General features: G+C 44.9%; 1 protein-coding gene across 1 annotated transcript in view; it reads right to left on the reverse strand.

The window, feature by feature from the left end:
* LOC126334671 (esterase FE4-like) overlaps positions 1-25,308 on the reverse strand; it is a 79,966-nt gene that overhangs the window by 20,554 nt on the left and 34,104 nt on the right. Inside the window, exons 5-7 of the mRNA XM_049997136.1 lie at positions 15,607-15,806; positions 12,256-12,421; positions 6,432-6,604 (exon numbers count right to left, since the gene is read on the reverse strand). Of these exons, the coding sequence (XP_049853093.1) occupies positions 6,432-6,604; positions 12,256-12,421; positions 15,607-15,806 (539 nt within the window). The remainder of the gene's footprint in view (positions 1-6,431; positions 6,605-12,255; positions 12,422-15,606; positions 15,807-25,308) is intronic.

Below are 25,308 nucleotides of genomic sequence, written 5' to 3' on the forward strand. Positions count from 1 at the left end.
TCGCTCTATGTTAAGTGAGCATTCGGTAACAGTGTTTTGTCTGCCCACCACTAAGATTTTTCTTTTACCTTTATTTATTTTCATATTATAGGAAGGGCCAAAGGTTGTTTCGGTCTGCATCTTCAGTTAACACTGCAATATCATGAGCAAGTCCTAGCATGTCTATTTTCTTACCATGAATTTTAATTCCTGCTATAGCTCCTAGCTTCTCTCTATCATCATTTATTGTCCTTTGAATGTATCCACTGAACAAGACAGTAGCGAGTGAGCAACCCTGTCTTACACCCTGCTTAATAGTAGCATCTTCTTGAGATTCTCCACATCGTATCACGGCCACCTCTTCTCCACACTGCCCCTGCTTTGTTCTTCTGTCCTGATACTTCATGACAGTCTCTCCAATTCTGCGTTCTACCCACTTTAGAATGATAGAGGCGAAGATCTTCGAGGGGTGTGTTACCAAACTGAGAGTCCTATACTGTTCACATCTGTTTAAACATGCTTTCTTTGATATTGGGCACTGTGATACATTTCTTAGTCTGTTGGGAACTCCCCGGTTTACTACTTAACATGTATGAGATGGAACAATTCTTCATGTAGCTGCTCTCCAGCAGCCTTCGATAAATTATGTTGGTATATCGTAAAATCCAGTGACTTTCACAGCTTTTAGCTACCTGACTGCAAGGTCGTACCCGTCGCTCAAGACAGCCTCCGTCTTCTTACGGATCGTTTCCCTCAGCTTTCTCTAGTGCCAGATCTTCTTTATTTTCTGTTCATATAACATAATTCCATCCCCATTTTGACATCCACTGCATTTTATTTGTCTGTTTCAAAAGCGCTCTTTAACTGATTTATAGGCAGATTCCTTGATCATTTCATTCATCTCTTTGCATTTGTCCTTCGAGTATTGTTGTTTAGCCTCTTTTGACTCTGGATTAATTTCATTCTTCAGTGTTCTATATTACATTTGTTCTTCCTCAGTGATGTGCTTTTTCAGTTTACTTCTTAAATTAGAAATCTTTTCTGAAGTTATCTGTCTGGGGCACAGCCTCATGCGGAAGATAAATATGGACCAAAAGCAGTCCAGACAAGAAGAGCAGCTTTTGAAGTGTGCTGCTACAGAAGGATACTGATGCTTAGACGAGTAGACTGGATAGCAAAAGGTGTCAGTTTTCATGTTCTCACGGCGTGTAAAGTGACCCATAAAACTGCGGAAATTCAGTCGTAAGCAAATTTTGCCTGCTGCCAATATTTCAGCTGTAAACCGTTCAGCCATCAAATATTAACAGCCGACAAAGTATTGTGACGGCTGAATTCCCACAATTTTATGAATCAGCTAACGAGACGGTAGTGAATCGAATTAGGGAGAAAAGAAATTCGTGGCAAACTTGAGTAAATCATGGGATCGCTTGATAGGACGCATAGTGAGACATTAAGGAGTCCTGTGTCCTGTCTGCACGATGTGGTCTATTTTACACCATATTTTAGCTGTACGTGACGATGTTTTGCTGAGTGTATTGTATGTGTTGACGATGCCATTACGGCTTTATCACATTAGGGCATGGTGTAGAACAGGTACGCTTTACCTTATTTTATCTGTACATTTCCCAGTTTGTATGCGATTATATGGTGACATGAAATGCTGTATTGTTTTGAAAGCTAGGCTGCCCTGTAGGTGTATATTTTTTATATAGTAGATCTGAAGATGGTCATTACTGACTGAAACCGGTCATCGTCGTGGGACTATATATTCTGATCAAAGACAGGAATAAAAAAAAATCACTTAAAGGAATATTCAGCTTGATAGGTTCCCGGGAATTACGCCGGATAAATATTATAAAAACCGCTCAATATTTCAGCGAGACAACTCCCTGCCATCTTCAGGTGCTACTGTCGCGTCGCTGAGAAGCTCGCCAATTTTTATGTTAGCTATCTAGAACAGTGGAGGCGCCAGCGGCGGCATAACGTCATCGAAGACCAATCGTACACGGTGGTGAAAACGACAGCCCTCTGCTGGAGAAACGGATCGCGGTCTGCGGAAGCGCGCCGCGGCGCGGGAAAATGCGGCCGGGAGCGACGGACCCCGTTCGCACGCGTGAGTGGTTGGCGCGCGATTTAAGCATCTGCGGAAAGGTTTCTCATCTGCGTTTACTCGGTGCGGTTGCTAATCTGTGGCTGACGATTCCTTAGTGCCGCCAAGGCTGGCTCCCAGGCTTTGCTCAGGTGAAACCCTGGGTCTCTGTTTATTAGGTCACTGCTTATACGTATTTCGACCCCCTCTTTGTGATGGAGGCCCAGTAGGTGGAAACATACGAGAGGATCTTGGTGTTTCATAATTCATGCCGTGTACCATGTCAAGGCAGTGTTCAGCAACCGCAGATTTCTCTCGCTGACCCAACCTCGTGTGACGTTTATGTTCGTCGCATCTGTCCTTAACCGGACGACACGTCTGGCCAATATAAGACTTCCCACAGTGGCACGGGATTTTATATATTCCTGGTCTCCTCAGGCCGAGGTTGTCTTTAGCAGAGCCCAGCATTGATTGCACACTTGCGGGGGGCCGAAAAACACATGTAATCCGGTATTTCTTGCAAATTCTGCCCAGCTTAAAAGACAAGCCACCGACATACGGTAGAAAAACCAACCCCGTGGTGTTCTCTGCTTCTTCAGGCTGTTCTTGAGGTTTGGCGGGTGCTGGTCGAAATGCGTTCCGGATCTGCTTCTCGGAGTACCCGTTCTGGGCAAACACAGAGCGGATATGGCTAATCTCTGCCTATAAGCTGTCCTGATCTGAGATGGCTCTAGCCCTACGCACTAGCGTCCGTAATACACCGCTGCGCTGTGAGGGATGATGACAGCTCGTAGCTTGTATATACAAGTCTGTGTGCGTAGGCTCCCGGAACACACTGTGACCCAAGGAGCCGTCTCCTTTTTTACGAACCAAAACATCAAGAAACGGAAGCTCACCATCTTTCTCTACCTCCATGGTGAAACAGATGCTTGGATGGAGGGAGTTCAGATGTTCCAGAAAAGAATGAAACGTTGCTATCCCATACGGGAGACGAGCCGGCCCAGATTGAACCCACGTTGCGGATTAATGACGAGGGCTGGTGAGACGTCCAGCCTGGCTGTAGTTTTTGGGCGGTTCCCAAAATCCAAATAGGTAATACAGCGGCGGCGCACACGTTCCGCCGCAGCTACAAGCTACACAAACAATTACTTTGCCACACTCGAACAAGAGATTCACTCTCGACGCAGATAGAAGGGGTGCACAGATTCCGTCCGGTGGTAGTGGTGCTGGAGGGGGAGGGGGGGGGGGGGAGTGATGGCGACAGGAAGGGCAGTAGACCACCAATTGCCACTAGTATTTCCGCAACATATATAACAGTGCCGACCCCATAAGATATGCGGGAAAAAGCAAGGAGGAAGAAGAAGAAGAAGAAGTTATGCAGAGGAGAATAGGTTTTGCACAGGATAGACTAGCGAGCAGAGCTATACAAACCAGTGACTAGGGTTGCTCTCTACCAAAACTACGCTTCGGTTGTCTTCGTACAGTATAAAAATGACGTAGTAAAGCGTAGAATTACCGGCAATGTTGGTAACATTGATGAGGAAAGCAACATAATATGTGAGAGAGCAACTGGGAGTCGACGGCATCTCTTTGTCTTTTGTTTGTTTCTTTTGCACATAATTAGAACCGCACATCGTCCAGTGTTAGTTTATTGTGTATTTTATATAGTTAAAAAATGTGACGATGGTATGCTGATTGTATTTGTATGTTTTGACGATGCCATTATGGACGTATCACTTTAGGACATGGTGTAAAAAAGATCCGAGGATGGTCATTACGGACTGAAACCAGTCATCGTCTAAAGAATTCATTTGTGATCATAGACTGGAACAAAAAAGGATTTTAAAAAATATAAGTAATAAAAGTAGATTACGTAACTTCTGCACATTTATATAACCAAAGTAATTATTTTTGTTGCGAGTACGGTTTACATAACCAAACATTAAAAAAATTTAATTGTTTTTTTGGTATTTTGTATTCAGTAGAACGTTCCTCATTATGATCAAAGGCCAGAGATTCCTCTTATTTATGATAAGTGCAAAAGTTGTTTATGAAAAACAGAAACAAGTTTTATATAAGCTCGACGAAGTAGTGAAGGGATGTTTGATGTGTTTTCCTTTTGCATTTTTTTTACGTTTACCCTCTTTTTGAGAAAATTGCGACTTATAAATCTGTGTTTTATCTTTTGTTTTCACTATAACATCCCTCTGTTTCACGTAGCAAATCAACGATTTTAAAATAAAATTGGAACAGTTTTGCTATACATAGTGTTTATTTTTAAGTAACAGACAGGAGGATAATTATCAGAATAAATATGTTCCGTTGGTTACGCAGCCCTTTATGCACCCTCACTCAATTTCTAGACTGTTCACCACTAACTGATTCTAGGCAAATCCAATAAGACACATCGCATTCGCAAACAAAGCTATCAAAATGAGGTGACGCCCGATACGTATGCAATACGCCTAATGCATATGTAATGCGGTTACCATGTTCACTGACCAAAGCTACTAGGAAAACTGCCGACTAAGCTTACTTATGATACTCTACGGTAGTTTTTCAACTCTATCAGTGACACAAAAGATCGTATAGGCGTTTGCAAAGCAGCTTCCAACATGCAGGGAATGCACTGGGGGTTGTTGACAACCGCTTTATTGTGCTTATGTAGTATGCTGGAAATAGAGGACGAACTGCAGGGAAAGAAAGAGGAAGAGAGTAGGATGGAAGGAGGGGCAAGAAAATGGCTCTTCTGTGTTTAGAGTTTTAAAAACGAGCCATGGATTTAGTTGGCCTCAGATGATGAAGACAACGAGCTAATACTTTGCTGAAGACAGTTAGGAAAAACAGACAAATCATTATTCAACATGGGCAGTGGTGTTTTCAGAACTATTACTCCTCTTTACGACCTCAGTGTCTTCAGTAGTTCATCAACTTCATTGTTTTCGTGAGAAAAAGCATCAGAACCGATTCAGGCAATAATAAACACAGGGTTGTCGTAGCGAGATTAAATATTGTAATCCCCAAATACTCGAAAGATAAACGAAAAATATACCTATTCAAAAAAGCAGCTATAAATTCACTTGATGCCTTCCTGAGAGACAATCTCCACTCATTCCAAATTAATAATATAAGTGTAGACCAGATGTGACTTAAATTCAAAGAAATAGTATCGGCAGCAATTGAGAGGTTGATACCAAATAAATTAACAAACGACGGAGCTGATCCTCCCTGGTACACAAAACGGGTTAGAACACTGCTGCAGAAACAACGAAACAAACATGTCAAATTTAAACAGACGCAAAATTCCCGATATTGGCGATCTTTTACAGAAGCTCGGAATTTAGCGCTGACTTCAGTGTGACATTCTTATAACAGTTTCCACAATGAAACTTTGTCTCGAAACCTGGCAGAAAATCCAAAGAGGTTCTGGTCGTATGTGAAGTATGTTAGCGGCAAGAAACAATCGATGTCTTCTCTGCTCTATAGCAATGGAGATACTATAGAAGACAGTGCTGCCAAAGCAGAGTTACTAAACACAGCCTTCCGAAATGCCTTCAGAAAAGAAGACGAAGTAAATATTCCAGAATTCGAATCGAGAACAGCTGCCAACAGGAGTAACGTAGAAGTAAATATCCTCGGAGTAGTGAAGCAACTTAAATTACTTAATAATAGCAAGTCTTCTGATTCAGACTGTATACCAATTAGGTTCCCTTCGGAGTATGCTGATGCATTAGCGCCATACTTAACAATCATATATAAACGTTCGCTCGACGAAAGATCCGTACCCAAAGACTGGAAAGTTGCTCAGGTCACACCAATATTCAAGAAGGGTAGTATGAGTAATCCACTAAATTACAGGCCCATATCGTTAACGTCGATGTACAGCAGCGTTTTGGAACATATACTGTGTTCGAACATTATGAATTACCTTCAAGAAAACGGCCTATTGACACACAGTCAACATGGGTTTAGAAAACATCGTTCCAGTGAAACACAACTAGGTCTTTATTCACATGAAGTGTTGAGTGCTATTCACAAGGGATTTCAGATCTATTCCGTATTTCTGGATTTCCGGAATACTTTTGGCACTGTACCACACAAGCGTGCTTATTGAATATCGCCTCAGCTATATATGACTGGATTTGTGATTTCCTGTCAGAGGGCTCACAGTTCGTAGTAACTGACGAAAAGTCATCGAGTAAAACAGAAGTGATTTCTGGCGCTCCCCAAGGTTGTGTTATAGACCCTTTGCTGTTCCTTATCGTTATAAACGATTTGGGAGGCAATCTGAGCAGCACACGTTTTGCTCATTTTGATAAAAAAAAACACCAATCGTCAAAGGAGTTGTATGGGAATTGCTTACCATGCAAAGCTCCTTCACAGTTTCCATACAAATCGCTCGGTCTCCGAAGTAGAAACTGCGTATCTGTTCTGCCACTGCATCCCTGTCCTCGTCTCTGCACCGGAGGTTGTATGGAATGAGTAGCCGGTGGTTCACAGCGTAATTCGTTACGATCTTCGGCTCCTTCAGCAGACCTGTGAAGAAAACAAAAACAAGAAATGAAAATTACCTGACAAAGTGGCGATTGGACAAAGCGCCATTCTGCAGTAGATTAAGTCCGTCACTGTCATACTTTCAGAACTACCGAATTATGTCCGATGATTTAAGAATTCAAAGGTTATTTGGGCTGAGCCTTGTCCTAGCAATACAGAAAAGTGACGAGGGCATATACACTCTAAGACAAAATACAAACAACGCAGGCCGGCTTGTGTGGCCGAGCGGTTCTAGGCGCTTCAGTATGGAACCGCGCGACCGTTTAAGTAGGTCCAAGTTCTAGGGGACTGATAACCTCAGACGTTAAGTCCTATAGTGCTCAAAGCCATCTGAACCATAAACAACACACCATGAAGGAATTATCCGAATGGGTCGGAAATCAGTAGATACGATGCATACTCAGAGACAAGCAAATAATTACAATTTCAGGAAATCCTGTTGAGAGATATCGTACATAACTCTTTTTAATTGGAGTGTTGGATCTTCACATTCACGAGCTGGTTGGAAGCCCCTGTCCATAATGCTCTGAACGTTTTTCATTAGGGAGTGATCCGGCGACTTTGTAAGGTTTGTGAAGCACGAAGGGAAGCAGTAGAAACTCTCTCCGTTTGCGGGCGGGCATAATCTTGGTGAAATGTAAGGCTTGCGCAGAATTTCGTCGAGGCACCGCTGTGCTGTAAGGGTTCCGTGGATGATGACCAAATAAGACCTGCTGTGAAATAAAGTGGAACCCTAGACCACCACTCCTTGTTGTTGAGCCGTATGTCGGGTGACAGACAGGTTGGTCTCCCACCATTGTCCGAGGCGTCCCCAGATACGTCTTCGCTGATCAGAGGGGGTCAGTTCGAAGCGAGATTCGCTACTGAAGACAATTCTGCTCGAGTCAATGAGGTTCCCGGCTTAAGACTTGTGTGGAGACGGCCAGGATACAGTGGGATAGCGACCTGACTATCGCCCACCGTAGACCCTGACAACCAGGAGTGACGGTCTGGGGTGCCACTTGTTTTATTGTCATCGGCGACACTCCTACAGCACAGCGGTACGTCGACGATATTTTACATCCCGTTTCTTTGGCCTTCGAGGCAAGCCATTCTGACCTTACATTTCAATAAGATAATGCCTACTCGCAGACGACGAGAGTTTCTGCTGCTTGTCTTCTTGCTTGCGAAACTCTACCTTGGCCAGCAAGGTCGCCAGATCACTCCCAAAATGGACGTTTGGAGCATTATGGGCAGGGCTCTCCAACCATTTAGGTATTTTGACTGTATAACGCTCCAATTGGCCAGAATATGGCACGACATCCCTCAGGAGCACATCCAACAAGTCTGTCAATCAATGCGAAGCCGAAAAAGTGCTTGCGTAAGGCCCACAGGTGGACCAACGCATTACTGGCTTACTCAACTGGTGAAACTCTTTTCTCCTGAATAATTTATCCAATTTTTTCTGAAATTGTAAGCATTGTTTGTACATGAAATCACATCTACCATTTTCCAGTCCATTCGCATTATTCCCACATGGTGCGTTTCCCTTTATTTTATCTTTTTTTTTGTCTCAGGATGTATGTTAAAGTTACCGTGGGACCAGTCTAAGATTTTATAGATGAAATCTTTTGAATCTAATTATACACGGAAGATTAAATACGAAAATGGAAGAGCTACTAGATGAAGGACAGTTCTACTTAAAAATGAAAATGAGGCCAGGAAGTAATTCCGACTTCGCACTTAGTAAAGGAAAAAAGCGACAAGAAGAATCGTGGTTCCTACTTAGTTAGCTCATGCGAAAAAGAACATTACTCTACGCCTTAAAAGCGCATAGAGCTCGATTTAGTTCGCTACAAATGGTGTAGAACTACAACCAGGCGATCATGTCAAGTTGTTTTGTTTGTTGTTGATACAAGTCGTGATACTGAAGTGAGTTGTGTGTGTTTGGGGGAGGAGGGGGGTTCCAGTTGGTTATATACATTGTGTCCCAGTTCCGCTAGGACTGCTTGTGTGAAATTCCACGCTGCAATAATGTCTCGTGACGAGTTGCGGCGTTACGGTCCTTGAAGTGTGAACAACAGCCGTGCAGGAGGTCACAGCTCTAGCATCGTTGCATCAGGCTCCACCATGACAACGCGCCAGTCCACAAAGCGAAGATCGTGCGCTAACGGATCACAGTCCTGGATCATCCCCCAGATTTGGCCACAGCCGACATCTAGTTGTTCCCCAGATAGACATTAGGAATGAGGGGACCCCGTTACGGCGCACTTAAGGATATCCAGGACATCTGTACTGCAGTACTAAATGCAGTTTTTCAAAAAAGAACTGCAATTACAATTTCAAAACACTTTTAAAACGATTTCAGCTCCGCTTTGATTCAGGGGTAGACTATTTTGAATAAATATAGTGATTTTCTGAACATAAGTCACGACATTTATTTTTTATAGCCATAGTCTTAACGGAACTATGATACACTGCGCATACGATCAGCGCATTTAGATGAGTCGATACGGAAACGTGACACAGTGGCAGTAAGGAGATATTGTGTTCCGGCGTGCCCATGATCACACCACTATTAAAATTGCTCGATTTGATGGTGTGTCAACGCAGAATGTCCCAACGCCTCTACAAGTAATGGCGCATCAATCGTAGTCATGTAACACAGCGTAAGAATATTGGACGTAAAAAAGATAGTAACAAACCGTCAAGGGGCTGAAGACGGATGTCCCTCCTTGTCAGTGACAATCTATTTCATATGCGACAAGATTTGGCACTGTCAATGAACGCTGGTCCATCTCGCCCAGTTTCCGAGCGAACACTGTGGAGGAAACTTCATGCAGTGGACGTTTGGGGCCGGGTGACTCGCGGAAGTGCGTTGCTCACGAAAAGCTGCGCATCTTCAGTGGATCAAACAACACTGAAACTGGACCGCAGCTGACTGAGTGGTCCGACGAGTCGTGCTTTTGCTTCTTTTCAGAAGATGCGAGGCGTCGTGTACATCGACAGCCCGATGAGTCATTTAGCGCGTAGTGTCTCGAAGGTTTAGCTCGGGCTGTAGGTGGTTCTGTTCCTATTTGGGGGTGTTGTTTGTACCATGATTTGGACCCATTCATTCACTTTACTCTAAACATGAATCAAGATCCTAATTTCAAAAATTTCGATGAATCAGTGTTTCAGCTGTTCGACTAGCCAACTTAGTCCCGTAAAAAGTGGCTGGGATCATTTGGAATAGCGAGTGAAATATGCACGGGGAGTTCAATAACTAATGCAACACTTAAGTCTGACAGTAGGTTGGATTTATTCAGGATCACAATATACCGTATTATTCTTCACTCTTTTGGCTACAAAACCGTATTTTTCAACGTAATCTCCGTTCAGTTCGACTGCCTTACGCCACCTTACTGGGAGAGCATGTATGTCCGCATGATACCGCTCTACTCGTTTACGTCGGAGCAAACGTGTTGCTGCTTCAATAACCTCCACACCGTCCACGTACTGCTTCCTGCGGAGTGCACCACTTCATTGGGCCAAACAGATGGAACTCGGAAGGTGCGAGAATCGGGCTGTAGGGAGAATGAAGAAGAAGAGTCCACAGAATTATGTGAGTACCTGACTCGGGTGCGCAGACACGTGCGAGACCTTGCATTGTCATGGAGAAGGAATTTCGTTTGCATTTCTGTGGTGACGAACAGACTGAAGTTGTTTCTTCAATTTCCTGAGAGTAGCATTACACACTTCAGAGTTGATCGTTACATCGTGAGGCAGGACATCAAACACAATAACGCATTCATGGTCCCAGAAAATCCTCACCTCGACTTTACCGGCTGAGGGTACAGCTATGAACTTTTTCTTCAGAGGAGAGGTGGTTTGGCGCAACTCCATGGATTGCTGTTTTGCCTCTGGTTCTGTGACGATGTTCGCCAAAAGATTGTCACTATCAGCCTCGTAATGCCCAAACAATTCCGCACATATGGTCTACATCTACATCTACATCTACATCCATACTCCGCAAGCCACCTGACGGTGTGTGGCGGAGGGTACCCTGAGTACCTCTATCGGTTCTTCCTTCTATTCCAATCTCGTATTGTACGTGGAAAGAAGGATTGTCGGTATGATTCTATGTGGGCTCTAATCTCTCTGATTTTATACTCATGGTCTCTTCGCGAGATATACGTAGGAGGGAGCAATATACTGCTTGACTCTTCGGTGAAGGTATGTTCTCGGAGCTTTAACAAAAGCCCGTACCGAGCTACTGAGCGTCTCTCCTGCAGAGTCTTCCACTGGAGTTTATCTATCATCTCCGTAACGCTTTCGCGATTACTAAATGATCCTGTAACGAAGCGCGCTGCTCTCCGTTGGATCTTCTTTATCTCTTCTATCAACCCTACCTGGTGCGGATCCCACACTGCTGAGCAGTATTCAAGCAGTGGGCGAACAAGCGTACTGTAACCTACTTCCTTTGCTGTCGGATTGCATTTCCTTAGGATTCTTCCAATGAATCTCAGTCTGGCATCTGCTTTACCGACGATCAACTTTATATGATCATTCCATTTTAAATCACTCCTAATGCGTACTCCCAGATAATTTATGGAATTAACTGCTTCCAGTTGCTGACCTGCTATTTTGTAGCTAAATGATAAGGGACCTATCTTTCTATGTATTCGCATCACATTACACTTGTCTACATTGAGATTCAATTGCCATTCCGTGCAACATGCGTCAATTCGCTGCAGATCTTCCTGCATTTCAGTACAATTTTCCATTGTTGCAACCTCTCGATATACCACAGCATCATCTGCAAAAAGCCTCAGTGAACTTCCGATGTCATCCACCAGGTCATTTATGTATATTGTGAATAGCAACGGTCCTATGACACTCCCCTGCGGCACACCTGAAATCACTCTTACTTCGGAAGACTTCTCTCCATTGAGAATAACATGCTGCGTTCTGTTATCTAGGAACTCCTCAATCCAATCACACAATTGATCTGATAGTCCGTATGCTCTTACTTTGTTCATTAAACGACTGTGGGGAACTGTGTCAAACGCCTGGTCCTTCGTTGCTCTTTATGCTCTTCTGTTAGGTGGCGAGGAACCCAGCGGAAATACACCTTTCAGTACCACAACTGGTAGAGGAGTATGCCAACACTAACAACAGAGACGTACAGTTGTGCAGCAACGTGTTTGACAGAGATCCGTCGATCACCTCGGATGAGAGTGTCCGCAGTTTCCAACATAATAGGAGTTACAGCTGGGTGCGCCCTGTGTGCGAGAGATCGGACAAGCTTGCTCGACATTGTTGCGATGACGACAGACGCCTCGCCCGACGACTCACTCTGCTTTTGTTCAGTGCCAGGTCTGCCTAGACATTTTGCAAGCGCCTGTGTATATCTGCGATGCTCTGGTTTTCCGCCAAAAGAAACTCAGTGATAGTTCTCTGCTTGCAACGCGTGTGATGCTACAGACGAACGTTAAACAAAATTAAAATTGAACAGTAAGGCCATTGCTCTCTCAGACAGTACATTTTTCAGGATATTTCTACAGACGCTCGAAGTATTCTGAGTCGTGTATTATTCATCAATACTCACTTAAAGGCACTTCGTAAAAAAAGAGAGTAGCAGGTTGTACAGCTAAAGTGGCGGCGCTGCCGACCTGGGAGAAAGAGTGAGCCCTCGAAGGCGGTGGCGCCCGTGATGAGCGGCAGCAGCTGGAAGTCGCCGCTGCGCAGGATGTCCTCGGGGTGGCGCGTCAGGAAGGCGCCCTCTCCCGCCACCTCAGCGGTGCCCACGAAGGGGAACATCAGCCCACGCGCCTTGTCCTGCAGCCGCCGGTACAATGTACAGTTGCTTTTACTGGAAGTGCTCGAAGGGTGAGATCGAGCGCCACAATTTCGCTATTATCTACGACATTTAATTTATAAACTGTTCAATAAGCCGAATTATGCTGCTACAGCTACACTTAGAATTATTCCCCTATCGTCACCACCTACTAAACGTGGCGTCTACAACTAATAGCTCATAACTTATACAGAATGGTCAAAAAACAGTCTCGAAACCTTGGGGGGGGGGGGGCTGTGCTGAGAAATAATTGTTAAGGAAAAAATTCGCTACGTTCCCCCGTTTGGGAAGTTATTTAGCACTGAAGTTGGCCCATCAGGTCGTAGCGTGTGCAAACCTAAGCAGCCTGCCAGAGACGGTGTCGTGAAACGTGTTCTTTGTTTGGTTTCCTCAAACCGAACAAACGTAGCTTTTGCTCACCTCGCTTAAATTTAAAACATCTGAAAGAGGCACATTTTAACTGATAATGAACATTTCTACAAGTGGTAACTTACACACCCACAGATGCATTACATTACCGCATTTTAGCGCATGTAAGTGCTTAAATTTGCGCGCGCATCGACCTGATTGGCTAACTTAAACTCTTTACAATTATTTCTCAGCACAGCCTCATCTGCAACACCCTTACACGCTTTTCAAACTGTATAACATGGTGTTCATTCGCGACACAAAAGAAATTAAACTAATCGCATTAATAAGGAACTATTTGTCGCAGCGTTTCAATGAGCTGTTTTACGGCAGAACAGTTCAGTTTACCGTCCGAGCATTGCGTCCGCAGCGGTGCCGATGTGTCAGCAGGGACGGCGTGTGTCGTAAGACAGTACGCTTGGCGAGGAGGCCGGCGGAAACAGCGAGCTCAGCAGGCCAGTGCGTGAGTGCGAGCGATTCTGCGTCGTCGCTGGCGGCGCAGTGTACCTGTCTATTGCAGTTTGAGAGCCATTGATATTGATCTTGCTAGTCAATTTAATAAACAGAAATTGATTGGAGGTCCAAATGTTTTTCGTGGACTCCATCTCAACTTTACCTGTGATGTACAAGCAGTGTTTGGAGGTAGCACTTGGCTAACACTTGCTGTTGTATGGGGCAATCAAGCAAATTATGGTGGCCTTCAAGCTTTTCCTGATGCTAACATTTTGACTTGGAAGACGTGGAGTATTTCTGAGACTACAGGACTGTTGGCTAAACAGCCTTATGGTACTTTTGTTCCAAGCATGCCATTTGTTTTGAGTAAGAGAAAAAAGAAGAAATTAAATGCTGATGAGTATCTTTTTATATGGGCGAAAGTTGGTAATGGTAATTGTAAAATAAAGATCAACGGAGATTGTATGATTTATTATAGACAATAAAGATCCTTATCTCCTTTCCTTGTCTCCTTTCTAAAAAAAAGATTCCAGTGCGGTTATTCGTCGCGCCAGACCGCTCGTGAGATTTTTTTTAAAATGGCTCTCTTGTTTGCTCGCTAGGCGGGTGACCTTGAACGGGACTTAGCCACTGGCGAGGCTGCCTCGGGCAGCAGGGAGACAGAGACAGAACAATTAGGCGGGACTTGGTGCGCCTCCATAACGTTATGCAAGACACATGATTCGATTCGCAACTTCATGCACTGTTGGTTTGTCAAGGGTGCTAATGTACCGACACGAATCGTTAAACAAACGTAGCAATAGGAGAGACTGTTAACGGCTGGGACTAAAGGAAGAGGGTCTGGTCATTATGAATGATGTTTAATAGCAAAAACCCTTCCCCAACCGCAAAAAAAAATCTCCAGCTGACAGACCAGTAATGACTCTATCAGAATCATCGATGGCGTTCAAGCCCTTAGCGCTAGATTGTCTGATTACTATTAGGTGGCCGGCCGGTAAGGCCGTGCGGTTCTAGGCGCTTCAGTCTGGAGCCGCGTGATCGCTACATTCGCAGGTTCGAATCCTGCCTCGGGCATGGATGTGTGTGATGTCTTTAGGTTAGTTAGGTTTAAGTAGTTCCAAGTTCTAGGGGACTGATGACCACAGCTGTTAAACCCCATAGTGCTCAGAGCCATTTGAACCACTGTTAGGTAACAGTTTGTGCACGATTGTTCCATCTATACAGCACATCTCCGCTGTACTGCCGCTCGTGAGCCACCCAAGAGACTGCCATGATGTTTTAACGTCGCAGCCTCCGATCCACCACCGGTTTGCTGCAGAGTGGGTCATGATCGGCGAACAGCACGACATCACGACGACGCAGTCACCTGATGGGCAATAGCGTCGGTCATCGAGATGACCCAACACGGCAAAATTCAGAGCCTGGTACGGCAATAGTGTCGGACAACATGGCATCCGACAACACGCCGTGAGGGAAGGCGAGAGGGGCCTTGGGAGGGACCGAGCACTTCCAAGTCGTCGTGGAGGTCCAATCAGGACCACAGCAGCAGTCAGACGTGAGAGTCCGACCCAAGACCTAGGAAAGAACGGAAGATGCCGTCTGAGTTCTAAAATTACTGAATAAACGTGTAATACAACTGATTCTTTTATTGCTGCGTCTGATAACGCGCCCAGAAACCTACCACGACCACCTGAACACAGAAGGGGCATCAGGCGGTTGTGCTAGTTCTTAGAGCGCTATTGTTTGTTTATCTTGAACCGAGTCCTTACACCATGACACGTTTCATCAAAACAGATTCATTCGGTGGCAGCTGACGAACAGTTTGCTATAGATTTTTTACGCTATGTTTGAAGGCAAACACGATGGAATTCCAGCGCGTCATAAACGTAAATGTCGTTGCAGGTATGAGTAATGGAAGGAAGGAACTGCAAATATTGGTGCACACAAATGGGTCCCACTCCGAAGGCGACCATCAAAACTAGAAAATATCTATAACTACAAAAATTGTCAGGATCGGCCGTAATTTCAATACTTCAACAAATAAGTCAGCTATCCCAGTTGTAATTCTCCCTATTCTATCACATATATCTTAGTACTTTGTTAGATATAGTCGTCGAACTATGTACAGGTGACTCAAGAAAACTGCAGCGGCACTGATTTAGACGATACGTTTTTTCTGTAACTCTTCTCTCGTAACAAAATATCCAACCTTTGTGACAACTGTCTTATGGTTTCCATAGTTATTCCTGATTCTGTGTCAGGCTGTGTAGACGAGACGCCAGACCGCGGCGGACACATGACGTACCTCCGCGGTGCGACCTTGAAGAGTGTTCTCGACGAGCGCTATGGCGGGTTGGCGCGCCAGGAAGTCGAGCAGCTGTCTGGAGTCTGTTGTCGTGAGGCCGAGGTGGGCAGCCAGCGTGAACGAGCGCTCCGGCACCCGCGCGCTGAATGCGCCGTCGCCCACTGCCACGCCGCTCTGCGCGATCACTCGCCGAAACAGCCCTGCGGCATCGCGACAGGCAGCTCGCCATCTCAACGGGACTAACAGGAAGTCATGCTGGGAAGAACAGCAGCAATCAAAATTAAAGTATCCAAGTCAACAAAGAGAGATCGAGGTTGCGACGTTCAAAGGTTGTGAAACATGCTTGATTACAGCAAAAAAAAAAAAAAAAAAAAAAAAAAAAAAAAAAAAAAAAAAAGACTGTAATCAAAAATCATCGTTAGAAGGCATTTATTTATTCTAACTATCCTTTTCCTCACAGCTTCTCCCATGCATGCGTTCGAGGAATATATTGAACACACCCCCTCCTCTCTCGCATATACTGAACACACTCCCTCCTCTCTCTCTCTCTCTCTCTCTCTCTCTCTCTACGTCCATCTCTTCCTCCCCATGTCCGTCTACCTCCTCCTCCAACCTCTGTCTGTTTCTTCATCTCCTCCTCTCCCTCTCTTTGTCTATTTCCTCCAACCCCTCTCTCTGACCATATTTTCCTCCCCATCCCTCTGACCATATTCTCCTCCCCCTCTCTCTTTCCATTTCCAGCTCCCACTCTTCTTTTTCCACTTGCCCACCCCCCTGTACACCTTCCACTTGCATCATACATCTCCCCCTCCTCCCCTCTATCTATCAATTTCCTCCTCCTCCTTGCTCTCTACCCTTTCCATATCCATCTCAACCTGCCGTTACCCATGCTCATTGGTACACACAATCCTTCCAATACTTTCAATAAAGCAGGCCAATACTGCTCCCTCAACATGCCTGTCAAGTGGGTAGCCTACATATCATGGGCTTGAAAATCATTTATGTCCCCTGTAGTAGAGGCCATCATGCGAAGCTGATCGATAAAGTAGACAGATATTACTTTAAAACAACATGCGTGTCATGCAGGCTAGCCTACATGTTGCAGTCTAGGAGACTGTTTCTTGTCGCTGAGATGTGGGCTACCATGCAAAACAGGTTGATTTGGCCGAGCCAATACTGTTCCTACACAACTTGCCTGTCTTCAAAGCAGCCTATACACTAAGGGCTGGAAAAAACACGTTTTTGCCTATATGTCCTCTCCTATTGGAGCTAGGACGCTATAAACCACACAGTGTTGCTACTATGATGCGTGCTCTTTCTGTGCCAGGTTTGGATGGAATCGATCCGGGCGTTTGGGAGGAGATCACGGACATAGATACATACACTCTGCTCTTTGTGTATAAAGATTTAATAGTAAAAAAACTTTTAATCCCTATTATTCATTCCAGAAATTGTAACTGTTTCACATCTGCAAGGATTTCATCGAACACTAGTAAAACTTACACACTTCAGTGTAGCTATTGATACAGCAGCAGTTTTATGCTCCAGAAGCGAAAATATTGTGGAGTACCAGTACCCAGTACTACACCATTTCTGATTCCCAGAAGAAACAGAGCAACCTCTCAGAGATGCTGGTTGTATGGAAGCAATGCAACATGGCCACAATGAACCACCTACCTGGCACGTGTACATCAGGTTGTATGGCAGCCATTCGACAGCATATTAATTGCTTATTGTAAGGTGATTCATAGTGGAGTGGCTGAAGGGGTAACTGTTTTGATAGTAAACAGAACATGGTGTATGGCTTCCAGTCGCTACAGCTTTCAAGCGCAGAGAGTATCTTCATTCAACATATTAAAAAATTTAAACTATTTGAAAGTCAGTTACAAACAACATTCGTCCACGAGACTCAGAGGGTAATAAACACGGGTTCACAGGTAGATGCCGTGTTTCTCGACTTCCGCAAGGCGTTCGATACAGTTCCCCAGAGTCGTTTAATGAACAAAGTAAGAGCATATGGACTATCAGACCAATTGTGTGTTTGGATTGAGGAGTTCCTAGATAACAGAACGCAGCATGTCATTCTCAATGGAGAGAAGTCTTCCGAAGTAAGAGTGATTTCAGGTGTGCCGCAGGGGAGTGTCATAGGACCGTTGCTATTCACAATATACATGAATGACCTGGTGGATGACATCGGAAGTTCACTGAGGCTTTTTGCAAATGATGCTGTGGTGTATCGAGAGGTTGCAACAATGGAAAATTGTACTGAAATGCAGGAAGATCTGCAGCGAATTGACGCATGGTGAGCGGAATGGCAATTGAATCTCAATGTAGACAAGTGTAATGTGATGCGAATACATAGAAAAATAGGTCCCTTATCATTTAGCTACAAAATAGCAGGTCAGCAACTGGAAGCAGTTAATTCCATAAATTAACTGGGAGTAGGCATTAGGAGTGATTTAAAATGGAATGATCATATAAAGTTGATCGTCGGTAAAGCAGATGCCAGACTGAGATTCATTGGAAGAATCCTAAGGAAATGCAATCCGACAACAAAGGAAGTAGGTTACAATACGCTTGTTCGCCCATTGCATGAATACTGCTCAGCAGTGTGGGATCCGTACCAATTAGGGTTGATAGAAGAGATAAAGAAGATCCAACGGAGAGCAGCGCGCTTCGTTACAGGATCATTTAGTAATCGTGAAAGCGTTACGGAGATGATAGATAAACTCCAGTGGAAGACTCTGTAGGAGAGACACTCAGTAGCTCGGTACAGGGTTTTGTTAAAGTTTCGAGAACATACCTTCACCGAAGAGTCAAGCAGTATATTGCTCCCTCCTACGTATATCTCGCGAAGAGACCATGAGGATAAAATCAGAGAGATTAGAGCCCACACAGAATCATACCGACAATCCTTCTTTCCACGAACAATACGAGACTGGAATAGAAGGGAGAACCGATAGAGGTACTCAGGGCACCCTCCGCCACACACCGTCAGGTGGCTTGCGGAGTATGGACGTAGATGTAGATGTAGAGGTGACATCTAACTCCACATGTTATGTTTGCTTTGATTATGGGCGTCTCTTGGTTCCTAAGGTTGACCAGGTTAGGTTGGTTGGTTGATTTGGGGGAGGGGATCAAACACAAGGTCATCGGTCCCATCGGATTAGCGAAGGGTGGGGAAGAATGTAAGCCCTGTCCTTTCAAAGGAACCATCCCGGAATTGGCCTTAAGAGATTTAGGGAAATCACAGAAAACCTAAATCATTATGATCGGACGGAGGTTTGAACGGTCGCCTTCCCGAATTTGACCAGATTAGCTGCACCGAGAAATCTGTCCTACCGTTAGGCCCATTCAACTTCTACCAGCATTACTACTCCTGTCAGCAACCCGGAGGATATAAAGTTAGAGTTAACATTTAGCCTGCCACGGTGGCCGAGCGATTCTAGGTGCTTCAGTCGGGAACTGCGCGAATGCTACGGTCGCGGGTTCGAATCCTGCCTCGGCCATGGATGTGTGTGATGTCCTTAGGTTAGTTAGGTTTAAGTAGTTCTAAGTTCTAGGCGACTGATGACCACAGAAGTTAAGTCCCATAGTGCTCAGAGCCGACCAAGTTAACATTTAGCGAAGGGTCAGAACCGCAATACACGTATGGGTCACGGTGGTGCCTTTGCGCCACAAAGATTGTTTCTGAATGCTGCTCATTGTAGCTCAGTATTGCGCATGTGATGTTCTACACACTTTAGCATTTTATGTCGTTGAAACCTCTGGCTTTGGACAGTATTTTTCTCAGCCAATAACAATTTAGCACTTCTGGATTATTAGCTTCTCGATCGACAACATTAACCAGTTTTTAATTTTATAAATAAGGCAAAAAGGATGTGTTAATTACGCATATTCCTTACAAATCGAAAGAGACTCCGAGCTCTCGCAACTCCTTCATGTGCAACAGCTACTGACAGTGGCTACAGTGGCTACAAATACATCTTTAGTGAAATAATAAATGTCACAAAAAATTACACGAAAAACTGTAACTGCAACAAAGTAAGTCCACTTGTTCCAAGGAAAGGTCAGGCAAAATCTTCTGCGTTCTCATCGTTCAATTAACGCAGCGCGAAGAAAGACATCTGTTTGCGATGTTTTTACTTTCATTTCCATGCGTTTCAGATAACGTACACTGAATTGCGGCAGCCCCTAATTGGTCCTTGGACATACTGTGGTTACGCGTTACGCTGTGATGTTGAACGTTTCCGACTAGGTGCTCCCTTGTTGTTTTGGAATGATGCCTAGCGGCCACTCCCATCCTCCCAGTACACCGTCGCCGCCACATGTCAGCCTAATTCAAACACTGTCATAGTTTACGTAGTATGCCAACCTTATTATAGGCTTAGCACTTCCACAATTTACACATAACTGCAAATTTATTGTAGCTTACGGCAAAAAAATTTAAATAATTCTAATAAAATTTTTCAGAACTTTACTTATTTTCAGACTAATACTGGACGTATTTGTGAAAGATTTGACACATCCATACCAATACACTTACGCACTTTTGTCTTCTCATTTCCTTGGGAGTTATCACACCTAAATGGGTCAGGGAGGCATATCTCACTAGCCAGTTGTAAAAATGAAGTACGTCGATAAGGGATACAGGCGCCTTGTTATGAACAAACGTTTGCGGTTCCCCATTCGAAAGCAACTTCCTTTTGGCTGCTAATAGAGTAGTTGTGCAGAGTCAACTGTCATTATAGGTCCCTAGCTTACACCTCGCTTTTGCGAACAGGCTTTATACCTCGACACAGGAGTAAATTTGAATGCAGCGGACAGCGGAAAAAAAAGGTTGACACTGTAGGAGGATGGAACACAAGTCTCCCTCTTGACAGTCCAACAAAAATGGTTCAGATGGGTCTGAGCACTATGGGACTTAACATCTGAGGTCATAAGTCCCCTAGAACTTAGAACTACTTAAACCTAACTAACCTAAGGACATCACACACATCCATGCCCGAGGCAGGATTCGAACCTGCGACCGTAGCGGTCTCGCGGTTCCAGACTGCAGCGCCTAGAACCGCACGGCCACTTCGGCCGGCTAAAGAGGATGAAAATCAGGTTTGCTTTACATGCCGGGTGTAACGGTCCTGAGCGTTAGATACCTTTGGACGTCGTGAGCTGATATTAGTCAGGAATGCCTGTAAGGCGATAAAGACGCCATTATCAACACCTCACTGAGTTTGAACGGGGTCGCGTAAAAAGGCTACGGAAAGATGGACGTTCCCTCCGCGATATCGCAGAAAGACTCGGTAGGAATGTAGCCACTGTACACAGTTGCTAGGGGCGTTTGTCACGGTAACGCACGGTCCATACGGCCACTTGGGAAGACCATAGTGTTCGGCGTATAGCTGTGGCGGATTGTACTGCATATGCAGCAGCAATTTGACCAGCAGTTGGCATCACAGTGACGCAACGAACTGAGCTGTTACAAATCGGTTTCTTCAAGCACACCTCCGAGCCGGACACCCTTTAGCGTGCATTCCGGTGAGCCCAAACCACCGCGATATTTTGACTTCAGTGGTATCAACCGAGAGCTCATTGGAGGGCATGGTGGAGATTTGTTGTGTTTTTTGACGAAAGCTGGCTCTGTCTCCGTGCCAGTGATGGCCGTGTGTTGGTTAGGAGGAGGCCAGCGGAGGGCCTGAAAACAACCTGGCCACGTGCTAGACACATTGCAACTACACTTGTAGTTATGGTGTGGGGTGCGATTTTGTATAACAGCAGGAGCACCGTCGTTGTTATCCCACATGCCCTGACTGCAAATCTGTACGTCAATCTGGTGATTCGACCTCTTGTGTTGTCATTCACGAACAGCATTGCACAGGGTGCTTTCCAGCAAGATAAAGCTCGTCCACATATCGCTGTTGTGGTCCAATATGCTCTACAGAGTGTTGAAATGTTACCTTGCCCCACTCCATCACCAGATCTGTCTCTAATAGAGCACATATTGGTCACCATCGGACGACAACTCTAGCAACAGCCACAACCACCATGAACTGTCCCTGTATTAACAGACCAACAGGCACGGAACTCCATCCCACAAACTGACATCCAACACTTACACAACACAATGCGTGCAAATGTCCATGCTTGTATTCAACATTCTAGTGGTTACACTGGTTATTAATGTACCAGCATTGCACATTTGCAATGGCTTATCTCGCTCTTACATTAACCTATGATCTCGTAATTTGAATCACTTAAATATGTTACCTAGAAAAATTATTCCCGAAATTTCATTATTCTACATCAATTAATTTTTTGGTATTTCATTTTTCCGTCTGTATATTCAACGTGTGGTTCTTGGTTTGTATATTTCTGAAGATCCACACAGCTGTCGAATGGAACATGTAAATAAATGAAAATTATATACGGCTTGCAGCGGTTCTACAATTTTAATAGCGGTTTCGACAAAGGGCAGATTGTTATGGCCCATCATCTGGGAATGACTATCTTGGAAACGGTGAAGAAGGTAGTCTGCATGCGTGCTACTGTCACGAGCAGCAATGGGAAACGGTTGGTGGCCGATGAAACAAGGAGTAAACGCCATGGTGTTGGACAAACATGCTTCGTCACAGAACTTTGAGGGCGGAGACCCGCCGACACTGTAAAATAGGATAAGCGGCGGTCTGTGGCAGACATGACAACATACATTGCTGGGCCGACACAAGTGTTCCGGAGCACGCCGTTGAGGGCACATTGTTAAAATGCAAGTCGGCAGCAGACGACCACTATGGGTTACCAAGTTGACCCAGTGACGTCTTTAATTACTGTTGCAGTGGTTACGGGATTATCGAGATTGGACCGTGTCACACGGTCGGATGAATCACGTATCAGCTCTATGGTCACTCTCAGATATACAGTCATCCACGCGAATGGATACTCGAAACATGCTCCGCGGACGTTAGCTGATGGGGACAGTATTAGGTTTGGGGGGAACATCCACCTGGCTCCCATGGGACCTGAAATAGTAATCGAAATCACCATCAGAGCTCTGGACTATTTGAAGATTATTGTGGACCATCTGCTTTCCTTCACATTTGATGCTTTCCCTGCTGGCAAAGCCATCTTTCAGCAGGATAAATGTCCATCTGACAAAACCAGAACAGTATTGCAGTGGTTTCAGGAGCATTATAGTGAACTTACATTCATGTTTTGGATAACACCTAGAGCTGATATGAACACATTAGAAAATATCTGGACACTTTGGGGGGGACCTGCCTGTGATTCACAGGAACTGCGTGATCTTTGCTTGGACATCTGGTGTTATATAACTCCGTAAACTTATCAAGAACTTGTAAAATCTGTATCACAATCGCTAAAGTATTATGTTTTCAAAATATGGACCGACACGTAATGTATTGGTTCATCTGTGTATTATGCCCAGATAGCTCCCTGTGGACAGAGCGTTAATCGCTCGCCTGCAATATTCTTGTTCCTAGCCAACGTTCCAGATCAGCTGTCCGATGCGGTACCCATGCTCAATGACACACTGCTCTGCTAAACTTAAGGAGACGAGATACGTAACCTATTAACAACTAGGTGGAAATGAATGACAGTTCGGGAGTATGTTACCAGTGGTGTCCCAGCCGTGCACAGAAAACGGGACTACACGTGGCATGAGGTCAGCGTGACTATGGCGCAAAATGGGGCTGGTCTCGCAAAACGGGGCAATTGAAGGAACAGGATAAGACAGCACTTGTCAATCAGCGAGCCGTTACAATGCACTATGATGTTGTTCTTCATTGTAACATGACCTGGATACAAAATCTGATGTCTTTACACGGGGAAGAAACATGGGGAAACTTCAAGAAGGACGAAGTCTGACAAATGTATCTCAGATATTGTTTCACATGCATGAAGAGCACTCCAAAATACAGACACTGCTGCCCGAAAGACAGGAGGTGGTGGTTCATTGTCAACTACAGCTGCATATGACCAATTCATTATACAACAAGCAAGAAGGGACTCACATCAAGCAGCGGGTGCTCAAAAATGTTTCAAATGGCTCCAAACACTATTGGACTTAACATCTGAGGTCATCAGTCCCCTAGACTTAGATCTACTTAAATCTAACTAGCCTAAGAACAACACACACATCCATTCCTGAGGCAGGATTCGAACCTGCGACCGTAGCAGCAGCGCGGTTCCAGACTGAAGCTAGGCCACAACGACCGCCGCAGCGGGTGCAGTTGCAAGTACGTTTAACAGGAGTGCAAGGCAAGCAATCTCATGTTCCACAGGAGTAAGGAGAATGAGTGGTGGTGGTCTCTTTGCCCAGCGACCTGTATGTTGGCTTCTGTTGGCAGCGGCGCTATACTGCGATTGTGCCAAGAGCATAGAGACTGAGGTGGTGTGCTCTTCTCGGATGGAAGCAGATTCGGTGTGGAGCAGATTCGGTGTGGAGTAGATTCGGTGTGTAACAGATTCGGTCTGGAGCAGATTCGGTCTGGAGCAGATTCAGTCTGAATAGTGTGATTCTGGAAGCTCCCTCATAAGGAGAGAAGTGGGAACACGTAATGCACCTAGGAACATTGGCGAACATAATCGTTTTGGTAGTCCAGGTATTATGATGAGCGGTGGCACAATGTTGAGAGGAAGTACTGACCTCCAAATCTTTGGACGTTACTGTGACACTGTACGCCTTCTGCATGTTCGCCTGTTCTGGGTTGCAGTCGACCCTGACTTCTTTTATACGGATACCAATGTGCAGCCGCATCGAAGAGAGCAGGTGGAGGAGCCCTTCGAACGAGAGGCTATTCGGCGAGTGCACTGGCCTACCCTACACCCCGTGTGGAACACGTTGGGGAGGCGCACTGCAGCACGTCCACAAACACCAACGTTCATCCAGCATTTGTCAACAGCGTTCTACAAATGGAACGTCCTAAGACTACTCACTGACCTTGTGGCGAGCACGTTTCAGAACAAGCATTGTCACCTGTGGTGATCACACGTCCTATTAACAACCATGCTCCACCTTTTGTAATGTCCAGGGGACCGTCATTAATCACGGTGACATCAATTTAATTACTGACTTTGAATAAAAGTGTCATTTCTGTCAGTCTCATTGCATGTCTTTCAGCTACCATGTGTAGTTTACTCTACTGTGGTGTACTACAGTATACTATTCTATAGTATAGCGGTTCCCATTGTTATTGAATTACGTTACTTGGTAGTGACAAATGCACGTTTTGCATACCAGTACAAATCCGCCCAGGATGGGCGTGACGCGCCACTGAATCGTATTCACTCCATAATTAAGGATGGAAGACCAAGAAAGAATAGCTCGTATTAGGAAGGGTATAAGACGAGACTGCAGTCTTTCGACTATTCAATCTATACATCGAAGAAGCAAAGACGGTAATAATAGAAGGTTCAGGAATGGGATTAAAATTCAGTGCCAAACGACATCATAGATGCGATTCGCTGATTATACAGATGTTCTCAGTAAAGCGAGAAAGAATTGAAAGACATACACTCCTGGAAATTGAAATAAGAACACCGTGAATTCATTGTCCCAGGAAGGGGAAACTTTATTGACACATTCCTGGGGTCAGATACATCACATGATCACACTGACAGAACCACAGGCACATAGACACAGGCAACAGAGCATGCACAATGTCGGCACTAGTACAGTGTATATCCAGC

The sequence above is a fragment of the Schistocerca gregaria genome, chromosome 2 (genome assembly GCF_023897955.1).
Source record: "Schistocerca gregaria isolate iqSchGreg1 chromosome 2, iqSchGreg1.2, whole genome shotgun sequence".
Taxonomy (NCBI): Eukaryota; Metazoa; Arthropoda; class Insecta; order Orthoptera; family Acrididae; genus Schistocerca; species Schistocerca gregaria.